The 13,027-nt window shown below is 44.3% G+C and overlaps 1 protein-coding gene across 1 annotated transcript; it reads right to left on the bottom strand.

The window, feature by feature from the left end:
* On the bottom strand, positions 1–3,869 carry psmb10 (proteasome 20S subunit beta 10). The gene is made up of 8 exons (XM_057354769.1): positions 3,668–3,869; positions 3,080–3,173; positions 2,354–2,451; positions 2,104–2,244; positions 1,745–1,860; positions 1,553–1,611; positions 404–555; positions 1–209 (listed from the first exon to the last, which is right to left on the bottom strand). Exons 1-8 carry the CDS (start codon positions 3,730–3,732, stop codon positions 98–100), a joined length of 837 nt encoding a protein of 278 aa, XP_057210752.1. The 5' UTR covers positions 3,733–3,869; the 3' UTR covers positions 1–97.
* Between the last annotated feature and the right edge of the window lie 9,158 nt (positions 3,870–13,027).

Here is a 13,027-nt window from a genome sequence, read left to right as displayed (position 1 = left end):
CAAAGGATCAAACTCTTTAATGTTACCAAGCAAACTGTATAAAATGATATTTCGTTCTAAATGAAGTGGGACTGATTCAAGCACAGATGCTCCTGGCTTATTCTGTGTCCATCACTTGGACTGATTCTTGCACAAGATCCAGTGTTAATGGAGTTACAGTCTCTGTGAGAACAGCAGTAGTGCCTGGCTTGTATCTGTATGTGCCTTCCCTGTTGCATTGGAAAAGATAAGAACATTTTCATTAAAATTATAAGCGGTTAATAAAACAACTTCAGAAGGTTAAAACACGTTACAGTCTCTTTTTTTAATTATTAATGACATTTTTCATAATAGTCATAATTATTTTTTTTAAAAGAAATGATTCGTTCTGTGTGGCATTAGATCCTTTTCCTGTGTGCCTTACTTCTGTCCTTTCTGAGCGGGCTGGTCATATCCCCTCAGATAATCGACACCTTTCTCAGTGATGACACACAGGTCTACATTGCTGCCAGATCCCAGATCACAGAAGATTCCTGCCACGATGGCGTCTCTCATCAGCTGCTTTCCTTCCTCCAGCTGCTCATTCATTCCAGATAGTTGATGTACATATGGGTTTGACAAACAGGAACAGAAAGTGTGTGATTGAGGATTGGGATTCTCAAAATGGTAGAAATGTACTTTCTTAAAGCAATTGTTCATCCAAGAAATCTTTCATCATTTACTGGCCCTTACGTTACTGCAAACCTATAACTTGCTTCCTTCAATGAAAGACGAAGGATATCAAGGGCAGTTCCAGGTTCAGTGGATATGCAAGATTTTGTAAATTTGTATAAATACTGGAATATAAATCATTACCTAAATTTGATCATATTTAGGATATTACTGGAGATAAAGGTCAGAAAACAGGAGAGGATTTCCAGCAGTGTGGTGTATATGCATTCTATAAAGGTGACAATCATTTGCTAAAAGTTTATAACTGACATCATGTCTTAATAAAATAGTTTTCAGGGACCACAAGCATTCAGGTTTGCATATTAAGGAGCACCACTCTTTATTCCGCTTTTTTAGAGTAATGTTGATGCTTATTAGATCTGCAACATCTACAAATCATTTAGGTCTTCCAGTTTTTTAGGGTTCTCTGCAGACCATAAGGCTCTGCAATCATTTAAAAGAGTGTTCGTTATTGCAAAATAAATGGCACTTTTCAGCAGGCTCATGAAGAATGTCATATCTGCTTTATAGAGCAGACTTGCGCTCCAAATGACATAACTGAGATAAATACAACACATAAATCTGACCGGACCACTCAAAATATTATTACAGTAGATTTATTGTAGTGAAACTGGGTAAAAAAAGAACATAGTTTTCAGATTTTCTTATAGGCGTTTGTCGATTTTGTCTTCCTCTTTGTTCCACAGCCGTTAACAAGTCATATATGATAGAAACAACATGATAAATGACAGAATATTCATTTTGGGGTGATCCTTCATTTTTGCAGCAACATTACATAAAATAAAATCAAAACTATTGTGTAAGGGACTACAGTATCAACAGTAAAAAAAAAGTGTCTCACCTCCATGTTTGGCTTATATCGATCTTCGAATACAGATACAGCGGCAGCCGCTCCAGACCCTGAAATATCAATGCCATTCTGTTAAACTGTAAAGATTCAACAATATATTGACATAAATGAACTAGCAATTTCATAATTACACACACACACACGCACACACACACACACACACACACATATAATAAAGCGTACCCATGGTAAGGAAAGGAAGCTTATCATATGAGCCGTGAGGGTAGATGCTATAGAGCTGCGGACCATTTACATCCACACCTCCCACGATAAGAGAGGAACCAATGTGCCCCTGATACCTACGAAATGAAAAGAAGCAATTAACTTTCCTCCTATAGCTGTTTAACAAAAAGCTAGTAAAACATCTCTAATGCACCACTAATTCCTGAATGAGCGCTGAGACCCGCACTGTGTCTGTAACCACTATGTCTACAATTCACAACCACTCAGTTGTGACTGACCAACAAAACGAGTTAAATCTCAAAGTATAAATCATTTTGACACTGTCACTTCATAAGACTGAATAGGCAGCACTTTTCTACCTAAACAGCATCTGTTTAAGCTGCCGCGTCACGGTGACTACGAGAGGAGGACGTCCGGTGCTGAGCGAATGCAGTTCCACATTTGATGACATCATCTGTGTTGTGACTTCAGCATCTGCTGCCACACCTGCACCACAACAGCTACAGAACAACAACAGCTAAACTTTCACGTCACCAGTTGCAGTGCAATCAACTTTCGATCAAGACTTCAGGTCTGTCAATAAGCAACCAAATGATGTGATACACTCACTAGATTTTGGGGGCAATGTAGTGGATCTTCATGCAGTTCTTATCAGCAACGACCATGTCATCCGTGGCCCTGGTGTCTGCTCCTAAAATCACTCCATCCTAAAAGATTTCATTTTATTATATAATTCAGCATTCCTTGTAATGATAATCATTAAAAATAAACAACGTGTTGACAAATTATTAAATGAAACTGTAGTCAATGTTAGCTTTATTCCTGCAAGCTTTTTGTTTTTCAATACATTTTTTTGTATGTTCAGAAAAAAACGTTGTTTGCCATTTTGCCAAATAAGTTTGTCTAATACAAATATGCCAGCCCTTGACACCACTTTTGGCCACTACTCTATAAGTTACATTTACAGTATTTATATTTAAACGATGATCTAGAGCAGTGGTTCCCAAAACTGGGGGCCGTGGATCCAGGGGGGCCACAGATTTTGTGGCATTTTATGAAATATAGAAATTTATCATAACTTTTATGCAATCAAACATCAGAAAAATAAGACCGCCAACCAAAATAATTGATGTTCCAGCAATGTATAACTGAATATGTTTTTGGTTCAATTACAATTCTAAGTTTAAGAGTACAAGTCTTTGTTTTGGCGATGCACCCTACACAAAGGGGGCCTTACAACGGCCCTTACCACTGATCTAGAGACCTGACTCAACTATTTCATTCACAATTACATAACTTACACAACCACATAAATTGCCATTTGACATGACAGACCTTAAATATGATGCCAGCGATGGTGGTGCCAGTCTTCCTGGCTTTTGGTGCACTGTAACCCTTCTCGGATAAGCTTGTCTCCAGAACAGCATTTCTATGAAAGACAAATTTGACTTGTTTAAATCTGTCTAGGCACATTAGTTATTATGCCCCATACACCTCATCAAAATAATGTTTGAAATTTCACAGATTTAAATAAACCTATTGGGATTCTTATCCTGCAAACATGCATTATAATATTAAGCAGTGGCTTAAGTATGTGGGGGATGTTGTCAGAAAGATAGGTTAAATGAGCTGTAACTTCTTATACTATCCTATTTAAAAAATAATGCATTTTTAAATATGCAACTATAATGGATTATGTTCACCAGAGAGGGCTTGGTACTATGTCCAAAATAACAGAAATGAAACATTTTCACTATTGCGAGTGTGTTTAGAGGAAGAAGAGAAAGAGGGAGTCTCTTATACGTTAGGTTTGTGTTATTCTCATTTAACAAATCCGAAACATTAACGAATCCAAAATGTATGAATATAGTTTACAATCGCTGTAGATATTACATTAGGTTTTATTACAGAAACACGTCTCACCTGCGCGTGTTTTCAAAAGAAAATCCACCACTCGGGCTCTGCCACTTTCTCGAGGTGTTCAGCATCTTTCACGCGTGTTTAAAGTGACTTAGGCTCCAGTATAACACTGTAATCTATCGGTTTTATGCGTTTCCTCGTCTGTTAGAGAAAATGTCGGTGAGTCAGCGACTTCAATGGCCGAACACTTTTTTTCTTTCACTTTCACTTATGACACATGATCGCTTCCCACCTTCATTCCCTCCAATGAATTATCTGCACAGGACGACAGTTTACAGGTGTGTCACATTAAAAGTGTACTCGTTAGGTTATATATTTATAATAAATAAGTTATTTCAACGACATTAAATAACTGGTAATTCATACACATTTTCACAAATATACTTACATTTATTGTTTAAGTTGCTTTGCGTGTGCTTAATAAAACACGGAACAACTCAACTCAACTCAACTTTATTTATATAGCGCTTTTACAATTTTCATTGTTACAAAGCAGCTGTACATGAGACACATTGACTACAAGCAAAACAATCAAAGTTGTACCTGCAAAAACAAGAAAAGGTTGAAAACACAGAAGACAGACACACCCACACACAAAACACTCCACACACACAACACGCACCAACACACACAGACACAGAGACACACACACACACGGATGCGCACGCACACACACACACACACACACACACACACACACACACACACACACACACACACACACACACACACACACACACACACGCACACACACACACACACACACACACACACACACACACACACACACACACACACACACACACACACAACACACACACACACGTACGTACACAGACAAGTACTCACACGCACACACGCTCAGTGACAGCACACATTTAAGATAAAGGAGAGAGAAGCACAGGTCAAATGATAAAAGGAACAAACAATAAACTTGACAAATTCACTGAATATGTTGCCATTTTGGGGCTCCTCCAAAAATAAATAATACCTGTATAAATATATAAATGTGCAAAATAAAAGTAACATTTACAGGTACCAAGCAAACAATATTTGGTTACCAGAACGTTCCCCTAACGTTAGTTTTTGGTTCCCAGAACGTTATGTTCTAAGGTTCGTTTTTGGTTCTCCTGGAAAGTTTTCTTTACGTTAATAGAACGTTAGTTTCTGGTTCCCATAACGTTCTGGGGAACGTTCCCAGAACGTTAACCTAAAATATTTTTCTTGGGTCCGTTTGGCCTCACTACACGTCAGTAATGAATACATCCACGCTGTTTTTATCCATCGCTTGTCTACTCTAATTAAAATAAGTAAAATACATTATCCCACACAATATGGAGGATGAAATCAATGCATTAGATTATTATTTTAGCCTAATAATTCCTTTTCCATCACTGAAGTAGCTTAATTTTCGATTTAAACAGCACAGTATATCATTTCTAATAAAACCACACTGTGTGTAGGCCTAACGTTACCTCAACATCAGACATTATAGATATCAAAATAAAATAACCAATGACTTCAACACAATATTTAAAGCAGATTTTTATTGACAGAAGAATAAACATTTAATTATCTTCAGGCTAACAATATTCTTGTCTCACCACAGAAGTATAGCGCGGCTCCGTCTTTAGATAACACAATCAAAAGCCCTGAGTTTCAGTCCTTTCATCATGGTCTGTTGATTTAGATGTGTCAAATCAATCGAACATCACGAAAATATAAGTTTACTCTCAAATCTGTACGTTTTCAAATAAAAAATAAAAGAAATAAACCGCTAAACTAATGTGTTAGTGAGTGAGGTAAAACGAAATGACCGTTAATTTTTAAATGACGGGAGTGCGCGGCAGAGCGGAGTATGCACGTGCTCGAGCGCACACACATACAGTAACAGACAACCACACTAAAGAAATACACATGGATATATATGATTGTATTTTCATTTAGCTTAACTAGTTTATTATTTTCAGCCATTAAAGGGCACATTTATTTATTTCATTTGGTCAGTATAACATGTGTTCCCTTTCTGGTCTCCAGCACTCTGAGGCAGCCTTCGTTGACTCATCTTGCCCGCACTGCGGGCGGATGGTCATTCAGACGTTGCAATCACAGGTGGCTGCCTTCTCTCGAGAACCAGCCACCACCTCGCATGCTTCCCGGGCCGTGACGAGAATGGCTAAGGCCATACTGTCTGCCAAGGCAAGCAGCGAGGGTGACATGAGGGCCACTGCGAGCGTAAATCCGTCAGCCAAGCGCTCACGGACTGCTCGCACCCCGTCTCGCTTGCACCTGTGCCCACAGACGGCATCCACCTGGAGAGGTCGACCGAAACTCCCGTCCAAAGCATGTAGGACTTTGGCATCACTGGTGTCGAAGGCCTACGCTGCTGCAGGCCTAGCTGCCTCCTCTCTCCACACCATGGCCATCCTGCAGGTCCACCAGGCCAAAGCGTTGAAAGAGATCCACGAGGGTAAGACCGACCCAGGGCTAACGCAGGAACTCCGCACCGCCACCGACCTCGCCCTACGGGCAACCAAGGTGACCACGCGGGCCCTTGGTCAGGCGATGTCCACTCTTGTGGTCCAGGAGAGGCATCTCTGGCTTAACCTTGCGCAGATGAGCGACGCCGAGAAAGTCCGCTTTGGGTGGGCTGTTTGGCGACACTGTCGAGGACTTTGCTCAGCAGTTCTCGGCAGTAAAGAAGCAGACGGAGGCGATCAGCCACATCCTGCCCCACCGTGACTCGGCCGCCCACAGGCCTTGAGATCCCGTGCGGCGCCTGCTCCCCAGCAGCCCCGGCCCTCTTCGACGCCAGCTCTGGCACTCCCTACCCAACATCGAATATACATATACATTATATATACATCACTCTCAAATCGATGGTGCGTGGAGCTGCATCGCCAGGCAGGCAAACCAGCAGAGCCAGTCTCCTCCCGGCAAGAGACCCGCACTGCCAGCCATCGAACCACCCCCCGGGGGGTCGATGAGGCAGATTGTACCCTTATTCCACTTGTCTCGGTCCTTGGGAGCTTGGTTCGAGCTTCCCATACCGTCACGGTGGCTTCGGGAAATGATCCGTCTCAGCTATGCGATCCAATTCGCCAGACGCCCGCCCAAGTTTCGGGGCATCCTCTCAACCTCAGTCAGAGGCCAGGATGCTCCCATGCTACGGGCCGAGGTCGCCACCCTTCTGGCGAAGGAAGCGATCGAGCCCGTCCCTCTAGCCGAGATGTCCAACTTCATCGTCCCCAAAAAGGCGGGGGGATGCGCCCTATCCTAGATCTATCTCGACGACTGGCTTATCTTGGCACACTCGCGAGATCTGTTGTGTACACACAGAGACCTGGTGCTCCGGCACCTAGAGCGACTGGGACTACAGGTCAACCGAGAGAAGAGCAAGCTCTCCCCTGTGCAGAGCATCCTCTATCTTGGTATGGAACTCAACTCTGTCTCCATGACAGCGCATCTGACTACAGACCGCGCCCAGTCAGTGTTGAACTGCCTGAAACATTTCAAGCAGTCAGCGGTCCCCCTGAAACAATTTTAGAGGCTCCTGAGACACATGGCATCCTCGGTAGCGGTGATACCCCTCGGGTTGATACACATGAGACCGCTCCAACACTGGCTACAGAGTCGAGTTCCCTGGAGAGCGTGGCACACCGGCAGCAGGCGGATGGTAGTTACGCCTCTCTGTCGACGCACCCTAACCCCTTGGTCTTCAATGACCTTCCTTCGAACAGGGGTCCCCCTGGGGCAGGTTACGAGGCATGTCGTGGTGATGACAGACGCCTCCCTGCAGGGCTGGGGTGCAGTGTGCAACGGGCACGCAGTGTCTGGGCTTTGGACGGGCCCCCGCCTGCGCTGGCATATAAATTGCCAAGAGTTGTGGACCGTGCTACTCGCACTGAAGAGGCTGCAGCTTCTCGTGCAGGGAAAGCACGTGCTGGTCCGGTTGGACAGCACTACTGCAGTAGCATATATCAACCACCAGGGTGGCGTGCGCTCACGGCAGTTAACACGACTCGCCCGACGCCTCCTCCGGTGGAGTCAGCAGGTGACGCACTCCCTGCGTGCCACGTATATCCCAGGCGACCTGAACCAGACAGCTGACGTGCTCTCTCGTCAGTCGACGCCTTGCGGAGAGTGGCGACTCCACCCCCGCGCAGTCCAGCTCATTTGGGTGCAGTTCGGGCAGGCTCAGGTAGACCTGTTTGCCTCCCCGGAAACCACCCATTGCCTGCTTTGGTACTCCCTCTCCGAGGCTCCCCTCGGCACAGATGCCCTAGCGCACAGCTGGCCACGGGACAAGCGGAAGTACGCTTTCCCCCCAGTGAGCCTCATTGCACAGACTCTGTGCAAGGTCAGGGAAGAGGAGCATCAAGTGTTACTCGTTGTGCCACACTGGCCAAACCGGACTTGGTTCTCGGAGCTAATGCTCTTGACGACAGCTCCCCCCTGGCCGATTCCCCTGACGAAGGACCTGCTTTCCCAGGGGAAGGGCACGTTATGGCATCCCAGGCCAGACCTCTGGAACCTCCATCTCTGGCACCTGGACCGGACGAGGAGATCCTGAGTGGCCTACCCCCGGCGGTGGTAGAGACCATATCTCATGCAAGGGCACCAGCCACTAGGCGACTGTACTCCTACAAGTGGTGCCTCTTCTCGTCATGGTGCTCTTCTCGAAGAGAAGACCCACGTAGTTGTGCGATCAGGACCGTGCTGTCCTTTCTACAAGAGAGACTCGAGACTAACCTCTCCCCATCCACACTGAAAGTGTATGTAGCCGCCATTGCCGCTCATCACAACTCAGTTGCTGAAAAGTCTCTAGGACAGCACGACCTGGTCATCAGGTTCCTAAAGGGCGCGAGAAGGTGGAATCCGCCTCGTCCGTGCTCCATACCCTCTTAGGACCTTGATGTGGCCCTGGCGGGCCTCATCAGGCCCCCCTTCGAGCCCCTAGGAGATGCAGCTCTTTCTCATCTCACGATGAAGATGGTTCTCCTGATGGCGCTCGCCTCCATCAAGAGGGTAGGGGACCTACAAGCATTCTCTGTGTCCCCTGACTGTCTAGAATTCGGACCCAGGGATTACCCACTGGTAGGTTACAATTTTGCGGTAGCGCTCATGGCTGACACGCCCAGGCCAGTCACCGTCGCTTCGCTAGGGATTGTGACAGGGCACAGTGTTGTGGCGTTTTCCATAGGAACCCCATCTGTTGGCTCGACACAACGTCGAGAGACCGACAGAGAGGGAACGTCTCAGTTATGGATGTAACCTCAGTTCCCTGATGGAGGGAACGAGACGTTGTGTCCTACTTGCCACAACACGTGCTGCTCACTGCAGCAGTTGTGAGAGGTCTCAGGCTCCTCAGAACAAAGGTGAATGAATGAAACACGCTGTCTCACTTTTATACCCGGATATCCGGGGGCGGAGTCCGGCATGCAAATTTAATTAGCCAATTTTCATTGGCCTTTTCTAAGTAGTCGGAAGCGATTGGTTCTCAAGGACAAACCCCATCTGTCGGCTTGACACAACGTCTCGTTCCCTCCATCAGGGAACTGAGGTTACATCCGTAACCAAGACGTTAATGTGATCTTATAATTTCTGTATTGCACATGTCACTGACATTTACCAGTTTTGACTATTTTTACAATAAAAAATAGCCAAAAAAGAACCATCAGGGAACGTTATCTTCTGGTCGCAAAAAATAACCAAAAAAATAACCATCAGAGAACGTTATTTTCTGGCTATTTTCTGGTTGCAAAAAATAACCAAAAAATAACCAACAGGGAACGTTGCTTTCTGGTTATTTTCTGGTTGCAAAAAATAACCAAAAAATAATCATCAGGGAACGTTACTTTCTGGTTATTTTCTGGTTGCAAAAAATAACCAAAAAATAATCATCAGGGAACGTTACTTTCTGGTTATTTTCTGGTTGCAAAAAAATAACCAATACATAACCATCAGAGAACGTTATTTTCTGGTTATTTTCTGGTTGCAAAAAATAACCAAAAAATAACCATCAGGGAACGTTACTTTCTGGTTGCAAAAAAATAACCAATAAATAACCATCAGAGAACGTTACTTTCTGGTTATTTTCTGGTTGCAAAAAATAACCAAAAAATAACCATCAGGGAACGTTATTTTCTGGTTATTAAAAAAAACAGCTTGCAACGTTCTGGGAACGTTATTTCTACCAGAAAGACTCAGGAGGAAAGATTATGTGACAATGAACATTTATTTAGACAACTGGTCAGCGACAATGTCGAAACTAGTAAAGTATATAGTTCTTTGCAATGTGCAATGTGTATGGCTTGTAAACACGCGACGGGATTGTCCTGTGTAACGTTACTTTCACTTAGAGAAAACGCGATGCGTTTGTCTTGAGTATCTTCACTTATAGAAAGCAGTGTGTATGGTCTGTAAACACGCGACCGGTTTGTCATGTGTAATTTCGCATGTAGAAAACATGATGCCATTGTTAGGAGTCTGTTCGCTTTTAGAAAACAATGTGTTTGGTGTTTAAAGACAGAAACAGCGTTTCTCATTCGCTGTATGTGACCCTTCTATTGTCGATGGAAGCACAGGCTCACAGCCTGTCCCTGGCTGCGTTATCTGTTGAAAAGGGGTTGGAGACTAGCAACTCATCTGCACTTAAAAAGACACACCAAAACAGCGCGTTTCTCCTCACATGCAAAACTGGGCAATTAGGGCATGGTATATTAAAAGATCTGCGGTGTATTTTGAGGTGAAACTTCACAGACACATTCTATGGACCCCTAAGATTTATATTACATTTGTGTAAAAGTAGCAAGAAACCTCTCCTTTAATAGACGGGGGCCAACCTTGTGGTGGTGGGGGGATGGGGGTAAAATCCAGAGGCTTCAACTGCAAACGCAAACAGAGAGTAAGTGGCGATCTTATATACTACTAGTGTTGGATGAAGATTGGTTAGATGTTAATTGTATAGGTCTATACGTAGTAGGTGACTTGATATTGAGTCTTCTCGGGAGAACTTGCGCTGAAGCTTACATTTCTACCAGAAAGACTCGGGAGGCAAGATTATGTGACAATGAACATTTATTGAGACAACTGGTCAGTGACAATGTCTAAACTGGTAAAGTATATAGTTCTTTGGCGTAGGCCCCGTCCATAGCTTGCATCCAGAGGGTCAAGGATTCCTGCACTTCCTGCCTGATGATGAAGGCAGGGGTGCAGCCAACCCCTAAGAATTGTAGAGGACTTTGGCTCTGGAGCGGGGCCTACCCCCAAAGAATTGAAGGAAGAAAATTCTACCCACCGGTTGAAGTTTCTTGAGGTTCCTGAATAACGAGATTAGAATAAGATTGTTAGTAAGACATCAATTGTAAAATTCACCGAACCGTGAATCTTTGTAATATCGTCATACTCTAGTGAACCTTCATTTTGTAAAAGAGGGAGGTTGTGAGGGGCGAAAGTCATAAAGGGTGGTATGGTTACTAGTAGGGGACTATTCAGAATATCCCTTGGGGATTATAACTGTGAAAGGCCACAGCATGGGACGAGAGCCTCGATAGGCCGTGACATAGGGACAAGCCTCGATAGGCCACAACGTTAAGACAGGGCTCGATAGGCCACAACATTGAGACGAGCCTCGATAGGCCACAACATTGAGACAGGGCTCGATAGGCCACAACATTGAGACAAGCCCCGATAGGCCACAACATTGAGACAAGCCCCGATAGGCCACAACATTGAGACAAGCCCCGATACGCCACAACATTGAGACGGGGCCTCGATAGGCCTTGACATTAAAACAGAGGCCTCAATAGGCCATGACATTGCGACGAGCCTCGATAGGCCACAACATTGAGACGAGCCTCGATAGGCCATGACATTGCGACGAGCCTCGATAGGCCACAACATTGAGACAAGACTCAATAGGCCACAACATTGAGACGGAGCCTCGATAGGCCATGATATTAAAACAGAGGCCTCGATAGGCCATGATATTGAGATGAGCCTCAATAGGTCACAACATTGAGACAGGGCCTCGATAGGCCACAACGTTGAGACAGGGCATCGATAGGCCGTGACGTTGAGATGAATACCTCGATAGGCCGCAACAGAGACTGAGCCTCAATAGGCCTTATCTAAGACGTGATCGAAGAGTATTAAATAATTTTGGAAATTGTTATGGTGGTACCAGATCCTAGTTTGTCGTTCTTAGAGTGCTTGAGGAAAAGCATGAAGAAATTGTTTGAGAAATGGATGTTGGAGAAAGAAAGACCACGTGTTGGATCGAATTGTTTGGATTCTGATGTAAATTCTCCTAGGCGCATGAATCCGTAAAAAGCTATTAAAAACAGGGCTTCTAGCAAGATGTTAATATATTGGGAGAACTGACCATTACGCACTGAGATGATTAATCTATGTAAAATGGATAATGTGATGGGCAGGCGTCCATCTTTTGGTTTGCTGGAGGATTTAGCTAGACCTTTAAGTAGCAAGCGCATGGCCGGGACGGTGAAGAGACTAGGATAATCAGGGTTGAAGTACCTGGCGTAAAATTGAATACCTGCCAGTAATCTACGAATAGAAGATAATTTTAAATTGCGATTCTCATAATTGTGAACTAGAAAGGAACAAACAGTCGTGATCATAATCGGGAAAAGGGGAATTTGAAACGAAAAGCAAAACATTGTAAACAAGGACCAGGCGGAGGTATAAGCATCGAGTGTGGAGGGAGCCACGCCTTTGGAGATGTATTGTCTGGCCGAGTTAAGCAAATCGTCTAATTTAGTGTTATCTCCGCTAAAGTGGGGCAGGGTGTTGGATCCAGGTTGGCAGATGGGCATAGCCGTCTGAAAGCCTGAAAACGAAACGAGACAGCGCGTCAGCTATGACCTTGCGGTGGCCGGGAATATGTACCGCCCTAATAATAAAATTGTGAAGAACTGACTGCCAGATCAGACGTCTCAAGAAGAGCATGATTTTCTGACAGGGAGATCTTCCTTCGTTTATGATGGCTGCTGTTGCTTAGTTATCGCAAAACATCGTAATGTGTTTTCGAGACCACGCCGAACTCCATAGAACACTAGCTACCGCTAGGGGGTAGATTTCGTAGAGAGCAGACGAAGCGGTACCTGAAGCCTGCTTGGGGAATTCGTTCGGCCATTTCTCTGCGAACCATTGGCCTTGAAAGAATCCCCCAATTCAATTCAATTCAATTTTATTTATATAGCGCTTTTCACAATGTGCATTGTTCCAAAGCAGCTTTACAGGAGCAAATAAGAAAAACACAGAAAGGTAAAACACAGCACAGTGCATGGTGTTTATAGACCAAGCAAGATCATTATAATAAATAATATCTAATAAATAAAT

This window comes from Triplophysa rosa, linkage group LG16 (genome assembly GCF_024868665.1).
Source record: "Triplophysa rosa linkage group LG16, Trosa_1v2, whole genome shotgun sequence".
NCBI lineage: Eukaryota > Metazoa > Chordata > Actinopteri > Cypriniformes > Nemacheilidae > Triplophysa > Triplophysa rosa.
Note: the sequence above shows the minus strand (reverse complement) of the source record. Positions and strands in the feature narration are given on the sequence as shown.

Excerpts from the sequence above, each read along its gene's own strand:
- psmb10 (XM_057354769.1), bottom strand. The coding sequence starts at position 3,732 with ATGCTGAACACCTCGAGAAAGTGGCAGAGCCCGAGTGGTGGATTTTCT. Across the intron at positions 2,452-3,079 it reads TCGCTGGCATCATATTTAAG|GATGGAGTGATTTTAGGAGC; the intron begins GTCTGTCATGTC and ends GAAATCTTTTAG. Across the intron at positions 556-1,552 it reads GATATAAGCCAAACATGGAG|CTGGAGGAAGGAAAGCAGCT; the intron begins GTGAGACACTTT and ends ATGAATGAGCAG.